At 60.5% G+C, this 8,560-nt stretch overlaps 1 protein-coding gene across 1 annotated transcript; it reads right to left on the bottom strand.

The window, feature by feature from the left end:
* Positions 1 to 3,923: 3,923 nt before the first annotated feature.
* On the bottom strand, positions 3,924 to 7,503 carry LOC122103084 (serine/arginine repetitive matrix protein 1-like). The gene is made up of 4 exons (XM_042673588.1): positions 7,493 to 7,503; positions 7,173 to 7,373; positions 4,171 to 4,960; positions 3,924 to 4,067 (listed from the first exon to the last, which is right to left on the bottom strand). Exons 1-4 carry the CDS (start codon positions 7,501 to 7,503, stop codon positions 3,966 to 3,968), a joined length of 1,104 nt encoding a protein of 367 aa, XP_042529522.1. The 3' UTR covers positions 3,924 to 3,965.
* Between the last annotated feature and the right edge of the window lie 1,057 nt (positions 7,504 to 8,560).

The raw sequence follows: 8,560 nt of genomic DNA, 5'->3' as shown, positions 1-8,560 counted from the left end.
TTACAATGACAGGAGCAAGAGCAAGGAAATGAGTACATTTCTTATCAAGCATTGCTGCCTCCTCCTTTGTTTCCATTCCTGCCCTCCCATTTCCCCCCACACCCAAAAAAAGAGTACATTTTTTTTGGACAATGTCACCCCTTCCCTGGCTCTCTCACAGATTTTCCCTCCCTCAAGTTCTGTTTGTTCCCCAGCCACAGGTTGTGTGTCAACATAGTGTCTAGTGAGTGCCACTGTTGCACTTCTTCATCCTGGGTCCCTCCATTTCTTGCCCCTCCCGGAAATAGATGAAGGAAGAAACAATGGGGGGGGGGAAGAGAAAACAAAATAACGTCGATGATAACAAACACAAAGAAAGGGGAAGACTTCTTATATGATCAGAGGTATATAGGCATTGCACTTTGGTGAGCCTCATGTCTTCAATTAAGCAACCCAAAGGCCAGAAGTGGAGTTTTGGCTCAAATGGCAGACTGCCAGTCTCTCTGTTTTTTTTTTTTGGCACGGGGTAGGGGGTGTCCGGTCGTGGGCCTGAACTCTGGGCCTGGGCGCTGTCCCTCAGCTCTTCAGGTTAAGGCTAGCACTCTACCACTTGAGCCACAATGCCACTTCCGGCTTTTTTCTGCTTATGTGGTGCTGAGGAATCGAATCCGGGGCCTCATGCACGCAAGGCAAGCGCTCTACCACTGAGCCACCTTGCCAGCCCCAGAGTGCCAGTCTTGAGCACAAGAGCCACGGGACAGCACTCAGGCTCTGAGTTCAATCCCAGGATTGGGGCGTGCACACACACACCCTGCACCCCTTGATCTTTGCTGCTGTTTCCTACCACACAGACACAGGCACGCATGGCAGCATGTGATCTACCTCTTCCCCTCCCCCCCCACACACTTTGCACTGCCACCACCGCCGCCGCCGCCGCCGCCGCCGCCGCCACCAACTATAGCAACAGACTTCCTAGGCTTCCCCTCCGCGCCCGCCACCCTCCCCCCCCCCCCCCCGGCCCCTAGTTTAGATCGATGAACCAAAGTGTCCCCACTGCACGTTCGGCTCTGGCAAATATCAGATAGGATTACAGTGATGAGGAGAGAGGCGAGACCCGCCATGGATTGACTGTAGATCCCAGAGGACAGAATGCCAGCCCAGGCCCATTCATGGGTCAAGCCAGGAAAATGTTTTTTGGTTTTGTTTTTGTTTTTCATCTGCGGTCTCTCTCCACACCCGGTGTGCTTTGTCTGTCTGTCTCTCTGTGCGATAGGGGTTTGCCATTCATGACCTGTGTGGGCGGGGATGCTGGGGCGTGTGTGTGTGTGTGTGTGTGTGTGTGTGTGTGTGTGTGTGTGTGTCTGTGTGTGTGTGTGTGCGTGCGTGCGTGTGTGTGTGTGTGTGTGTGTGTGTGTGTGTGTGTGTGTGTGCGCGCGCGCGGGTGAGGGGGAGGTGTTCCTTCCTCACAAGACCTTCCTAAAGTGTCGGTTCGGTCTGGATCGATCTTGGGCCTGACGTTGTTTTTCCTTGTTTCGGGGTGCCACCTACTGGACACCGTGTGGAGTGACAGGGAGTGATTCGGGGCTGATGGCTGATGGCTGGCGACTCTCGCGAGAGTCTCGCAGACTCTCGCGAGAGTCGCGATGAGGTATCGCCGGCTCTCTTCTGCGGCTTTATTTACAACAAAACAAAATGAAACCACAGCAAACAAGGAAATTTTCTTGAAGGGAGGGCCGAGCGGAGGGGGAGGGGGGCCCGCAGGGGGTGTTTCTTTTCGTTATTTTCTGGACACGGAATTCGTTTGGATATTACGTCTTATGAGCAAACTGTACCAGTTTATTTACGGTTGTAATTTATATACAGTAACACAAATGTCTTTATGTCAGTATTATGAAAAAGGGTCCCACGGCTGCAGTGGGTGAAAGATTGAGACGGGAACATTTCTCAAGGAGTGCCAAGAAAATGGAAAACAGGCAATGCAATAGTTCAGGGAGAGTTATAAATATCAAGTGCTGCCCTAGGTGAAATTTCATGCAAATGTCCTCACCCACTCAGGTAAACTTTTTATATAGGTATCAGAATAAAATTTCTTGAACTATATAGACTTTTATTCACTTGATTTCCCTTAAGTAAGTTAAAATAACTGGCTGTTGACAGGGCACATCTGGATATTTCTATCGGTCCCATAGAGATAATCTGTTAAATTTTAGAACACGGTAGATTATATTTGCTATTTCCCCAAATGGACTTTACAAAAGCCATCCGTGGCCCCAAAGATGTATCTGGACCTCTCATCATGTGTGACTAAATAGGCCTCAGTGAATTAAGCTGAGAAAGCTGCAAAACAAAGCAGATCACTTCAGTTATGGAACATGAAGAGAACAAAAGTAGCTTTATGCCACTGGATCTTTAGTGAGAAGATAGAATAAAAAGAAGAAAAAAATATTGGAGGATGCAATATAAACCAATTGAAACGTATCCAACCGATGATCTGGCTTTGAAGTGGCTATTTACTGGTGTGGTCCTAGACCATGGTGTCCAGAAGGATACATCAATGTGTTTTGAAAGATCCTAAACCAAATATACTTGTAATAATGACAGGTACGTTTCTGTCCTCCTAATTCCAGCTTTAATCCTAACACGTCCGGTTGTGATAATACGTTCACAGTCGTGCCACTTAGGGATATCACGTCTTATGTCTTCTCTGCAATATCTTAAATGCTCAGAGAAGTTACACCTTCTGACAAAAGGACGTTATGTGTGTCACCCACACGGGGACACACACACACACTCTGTTTGCCCGGAGTGCTGTGTAGCTTACCATGTCCAGTTATAGTTTAGGTCTAGCATCCACATAGGAGGGAAAACACGTGCCGTGCCGTTGGTCGGTCGGTCGGTCGGTCGGTCTGTCTGTCTGTCTTTCCGCCGGTCTGTCTTCCCCTGGCATCACCTGTTCTAGGTTCTTCTCCGCCGCCGGCAACCCCCCCCCCCCCCCCCCGCCCCTCGCGCTCCTAGTCCGTCGATCTACTTCCCTCTGTCTGACATAATCTTATCCTTATTCTTTGGGGAATGGATGAATAAACTTTTACCTTGTGGATATTGTACACACACCGTAACGTGTGTGTGTGTGTGTGTGTGTGTGTGTTGACGGAATAGAGTGTTTGCCATGCCTGAACCCCTGGCTCTGCCTCTCTACCCGTCTGTGATGCGATGTGTGTGCTGGGGCACTTGTGCCTGCGTATGTTCCCAGTGCGAACTCCAAAGAGAAGTACGCCCGCCGGGCCTGTGGGTTCTAACCATGCTTCACCCCCGGGCGATAGGATCGCCCCTCTGACTGACGCCTCCACTCTGTTTGGGCCGGGGCCCCTCGTCTCTCCCTGTGTTTCCTCCTAGGGTTCCCTACCTGCCCTCCCCCCAGCCCCGCACACACACACACACACACACACACACACACACACACACACACACACACACACACACACACACACTGTGCACCGCCACGCTCGGGTCCAGGTCCTCCACCACAGGCATGTGAGTGATGATGCCTCTACCCTCCGACACCTGTGTGTAGGGTTTAGATTCATCGCCTCATGCCCCGAATCCTGCTCCAGAGAGAGAGTGGCAGAGCCTATTAGAAAAGGCTAGCTGTCTGGACAGGCTAGAGTACGAACCGGTGAGAAGGTCGTTCCGTCCGGTGCGGTGCCCGGGGATAAGCGTCACACGGGTGCCACCTCCCCTTCCTTCTCCACCCAGCCAGCAGCGGCTCTCGTTTGGCTTTCCTGTCATTCGGTGATGGGTGAGTGGACTCACGCTTCCCATTGCACGGTCACCGTGGTTTTCCAGACCTGTGTGCGTGACGTAGCTACTCTCTGTGTGTTAGAAGAAACCTCTCTCTGGCCTTCCCCCTGCCCTTTCCCTGCCTGTGAGGGGTGGCGGGTGGGGGCGGGGGGAGGGAGTGTGTTGTGGGGCGGGCGAGGAGCGGACTTTCACAAGTGAGCGGGGTGCCTCCCGACGGCTCGTCTCTTGCTGGAGCCGACCCATCTTTGGGAGTTTTTTTTTTTTTTTTTTTTTCTCTTTCTGGTTTCCATCTGGGGGAAAAAGAAAACAAAACGTACAAACAACCCCCCCCAACCCCCCCCCCCCCAAAAAAAAAAAAAAGACGGGCAGGCAGACGGTGGGACGAGCGCTCACTTGCCCTTTTCTGGCCATGTTGGGCGGGGGTGGGGGTCTTGCCACGGGCGGCGGAGGTCGTGCGGGTGGCCGGTTCGTTTTCTCTCGTGGTGCGGGCCTGCCGTCTTTGCCGCCCCTTCCTGCTTGGGACCGATCCCAGCTTCCCGGTTCTCGGGTTCGGGCCGCTCCGTTCGGGCGAATCTCGTCCTGGTTCCTGGTTTCACTTTGGTCGCTGGCGGCGGCGGCGGCGGCGGCGGCGGCCCGATCTCGGTCTAGGTCTCTGGTGGCTCTGGTGTCGTTCGTGAGGTCGCAGAGAGGACCCGGCTGCAGGTCCTGACCTAGGTTGTGCCACTCGGTGCGTGGCGGTGGTGAGTGAGGCGATTTGTTTCCGTGTTCTGTGTCTCCGGAGCTCAGAGCCGGCCGGCGCGCGCCGATCCGGGGTACGGCGGCTCGGTGGAGTCGGTCGTTGGAAGGCGGTTGTCGTGCTCCCCCTGGCGTCCGCTTTGATATGACAGTCCCCTCGTTCTCAGCCGAGCGAGCGAGTGGAGGAGGAGGAGGTCTGGCGGCAGCGAGCCGGGCGGAGGCCCGGCCTCTGCCGGGTGCCGGGCGCGACTGTCGCCGTGGTGTCGCTGTGGCGCCGGGGCGGCTGTTCTGTCGGACTTTGCGCCCGCAGGCGAGCGCGGGGTGGGGCCGTGCGTCGCCGCTCTCTCTTCGGTGCCCGGTCTGTGCGGGGGGTGGCAGCTTTGTCGGGTCGACCAGTAGTTCTGTCTGGGCCCGACGCCTTGTCCTCCTCCCCTCCCTGGACTCTGGTCTTTGAGGGCGAAAAAAGGAGAGTACGAGGGACGTCTCGGGAGTCGGGGGAGAGGGTCCCCGGGTGAGCCGATAGGTGGTGGGGCCGGTCCCGGCCCGGACTCGGACCCCCCCCCCCTCCCCGGAGTCACCTCCGAGTGAGCGCTTGGCGCGTGCCGGGCGCGAGGGCCTGGGTCGCCGGCCCCGTGTGGCCTCCCTCCACGGCCTCCTCCACGGCCCCGGAGGCCGGAGGACAGACCTCTCCGGCGGGAGGAGCCGTGGGCACGGCCGAGGCGAGCCTCGGGGCCGGGACCTACGCCCCCCCCATCCCCGACATAGGATGGTCGTCGGAGTCACCTCCGAGTGAGCGCTTGGCGCGTGCCGGGCGCGAGGGCCTGGGTCGCCGGCCCCGTGTGGCCTCCCTCCACGGCCTCCTCCACGGCCCCGGAGGCCGGAGGACAGACCTCTCCGGCGGGAGGAGCCGCGGGCACGGCCGAGGCGAGCCTCGGGGCCGGGACCTACCTACCATCTGCGGGGACTTGCCCGGTGGGCCCTGCGTAGGGGAAAACTCGAGGCGGAGGGAGCACCTCGGGAGTCGGGGACCCGAGCCCGGGAGTCCCGGGTGTGTGCGTGCTGGCGGCAGGGCGCTCACCACCGACCCCACGCGGTGTGGGTGTGGTGGTTGGGTGCCTCTCGGAGTGGGTGCCTCGCGTCTGCCGGGGGAAGGCTCCCCGTACCGCCCGTGCGGTGAGCCCGTGCACACCCGGGGTGTGTGCCTGCGAGGTAGTGGGGCGGGAGCGTCCCTTGACCCCGCTCCCGCCCTGGCTCTTCGTCTGTCTTCGCCTTATGTGGTCGACCAGCTGTCCCTGAGAGTTCCGTGTCTGGCTCTGTTGGGGACGTGTTGGGGACAGGTGTCCCTGATGTGGTTTCCGAGAGGTCCCTGTCGCCAGCGAGTTGTCGCCCCTGCCTGACGACCTGGTTTTGGCGTGGTGACGTGAGGATTTTGTACCTGCAGGAGGGTGCTGGCATGCTGTGTCCCGGTGGCTGTCAGCGGGTCTTTGGGGGCTCTCTCGGATGCTGTGTGCCGGGCCTTTCCCGTCTCTTCCCGGTCCGGGTCCCCCTGTCCTTCCCCTCACACCCTGGGCTCCCGCTGCCCTGGGCAGGCCCTATGTCCCTGTGGTGGCTCGTGGGTGTGGTGGTGGTTGGCGGCTGAGTGAGTCCCGTCGTCCTTGATCTCTCCCCCGCTCCCGGTGCCGGATTCTGGCCCTTGCCTCGGCACGCTGAGGAGGAGAGTGGTTGGTTGCCTGGGGTGTGCATAGGTAGGGCCCGCACGGTGTGCTTCCCTCGCCGTGGCCGGCCTGAAGGAGGAAAAAGGGGGGGGCCGCCGAGTCCTGCCTTGCGTGTGCGGCATCCCCGTTCTGCCGTTGGGCTCGCCCGACCTCCGTGGCTTTTTTTTTTTTTTTTCCTTCCTCCTATCGCCCCTAGCTCCAACTCCCCCGACCTGCCGCTTCCCGATGGCGGGCCTGGTCGGCCGCTGAGCTGCGCTACCTCCCGAGCGCTGTCCGTGGCTTTTTTTCTTTTTCTTTTTCTTTTTTTTTTTTTTCTTTTTTTTCCCTCCCTTTCTAGCTTCTTCGGTCCTGTGCCCGGCAGAGGTGTCCTGGTTATCCCGAGTGCCAGGGACGCTTAAGCCCCGTGGTATTTTTTTCATTTTTTTTTTTCTTTTTCTTTTTACCTCGCTCCTTACTCACGGAAGGGTGTCTGTCCTGGCTACGCTTTTATCCCCAGGCTGTTGGCCCTCTCAGGAGCCGAGCTTCCCTGGGCCACCGCCTCCCGAGTGCCGCGTGGCTGCCTTCTCCCACCCCCTCGGTGTGATTGATGTGGTGACGTTGCGATCTCCTTCGGGCCCGGGCCTAAGCTGCGCCAGGCGAGGGACGGACATTCATGGCGAATGGGACCGCTCTTCTCGTTCTGCCCGTGGGCCCCTGCCCTCACCCGTCCCACCGTGCCGGCGCCGGTGGTGTGCGGGGAGGCGGGGGTGCGGCAACCGGGCCCGGCTGCGCTCTCCCTGCCCTCGCCGTGAGGTCGGGGACTTGTACACGCTGGAGGAGGGGGGCGCCCTGATCTTGCTCCTCTCTTCCCGTGACTCGTTATCGGCACGGGGGTCGGCTCTCTCCGCGGAGAGGGAGGGTCGGTGCTCCGTGCTTGCCCGTGCTGTGTGGTGTGAAAAACCGCGCCTCGCGCTCTGCCCTCTTGCGGTGCTCCCGGAACGCTCCCGGTTGGTTCTCTCAGGTGCCTGTGGCTGAGTGGTGGTGTCGTTCCCGATCCTGGCGTTGTCCGCTGCCTTGTGCCAGCCTGCTGCCCGTGGTGTGTCCCGGCCGTCCTCGGGTTCGTGGGGCTTTTGTGCGAGTGAGAAGTTACCGTTGAGATTGACGTCTCTGCTGGGGGGGGGTCGAGGCGGTTCCCCAGAGGAGCGCTCTTCCCTTGTTGCGCTGGGCGGTGGCTTCCCCGCATGAGCTGCCGCCCTGGTCCTGGCTTGTCTTCCCTGCCGTGTCACCTGGCTTTCATCGCACCGGGGGACCTGAGATGTTGCAGTGGGAGGCGAGCGGGGCCCGTGCGGGCTTCCCGCCCGTGTGCGCGACTTTGCTCTGGCCCCGCACGGCAAGGCCGACCGACCAGGGTTGGTGTTGCTGCTGCCGCAGACCCCCCCCCTGTGCCCCACCCCTCCCTGCCCCCCGTGGTGGGAAGGATGGACGCCTCTGATGTGTGCTGGTTCCCGGCGGGGTTCCCGTCGGGGTTGGGTGCGGGCCACCCTCAGAGTGAGGAGGGGTTCTCTAGCGATCCTCGTTCGGGAAGCGGCGTGCGCTGCTGGGTTGGCGGGGGCCCGCCCCCGATGGGCTCCCGCGGCCCTGCCGCTCCCTGCCCTGCTTTTGAGCGCTAGTGGCTGCCCGCGTCGGTAAACTGCGTGCCCGCGCCTCCCCCCTCCGAGCTGGGGGAGGGTCCCGCGGGACCTCTCCCGGGCCGTCGTCTGGTGTGGTGAGTGGAGGACGTTCCCGATCCGTCCCGCCCCTGCCTCGCGTGCGGTGTGTCGAGTGGCGGAGCCTGGAGCCCGTGCCGGGTCGCGATGCGAGGGCGTGTGGTGTGTGGCTTCCCGGCCTCGTGCTTGGGTTGCCGTGGGGTTTTTGGGGGTCCCGTCCCCCTCCCCCTCCGGCCCCTGGCGACGCTGTTCCCGAGCGTCTGTGTGGGCCGCCGCCCGTTGGCGACGACGGCGCCGTGCGGGCGCTGGGCCCCGCGGTGTTCCGGGGCCGCCGTGCCCGTGGTGGTGCGCCGCTCGGGGGGGTTCTGGCCCCCCGGAGCCGAGGATCCCGGTGTGTGTGGGCCCTTGCTCACGCGGCCGAAAAAGAGGCGGTCGATGATGGGTGCTGTGCCCGGCGGTGTGGTGTGGATGGAGGCGGTGGGGCCCTGCTGGCGCGGGCGGCTCCGCGGGCGTTCACGGGGTCTTTGAGGTGTGTGCGAGAGCTGCCTTTTCCCTCTCGGGCCTCTTTTGGGGGGGCCCGCCGCTGCCGCGGTGGGGGTTTCCGGTCCGCTGGTCGGCCGGCTCGGTGTCCCAGGCGTTGCGCGGGAC

This window comes from Dipodomys spectabilis, unplaced genomic scaffold, assembly GCF_019054845.1.
Source record: "Dipodomys spectabilis isolate Male_0828 unplaced genomic scaffold, ASM1905484v1 ptg001649l, whole genome shotgun sequence".
NCBI classification, from domain to species: Eukaryota; Metazoa; Chordata; class Mammalia; order Rodentia; family Heteromyidae; genus Dipodomys; species Dipodomys spectabilis.
Note: the sequence above shows the minus strand (reverse complement) of the source record. Positions and strands in the feature narration are given on the sequence as shown.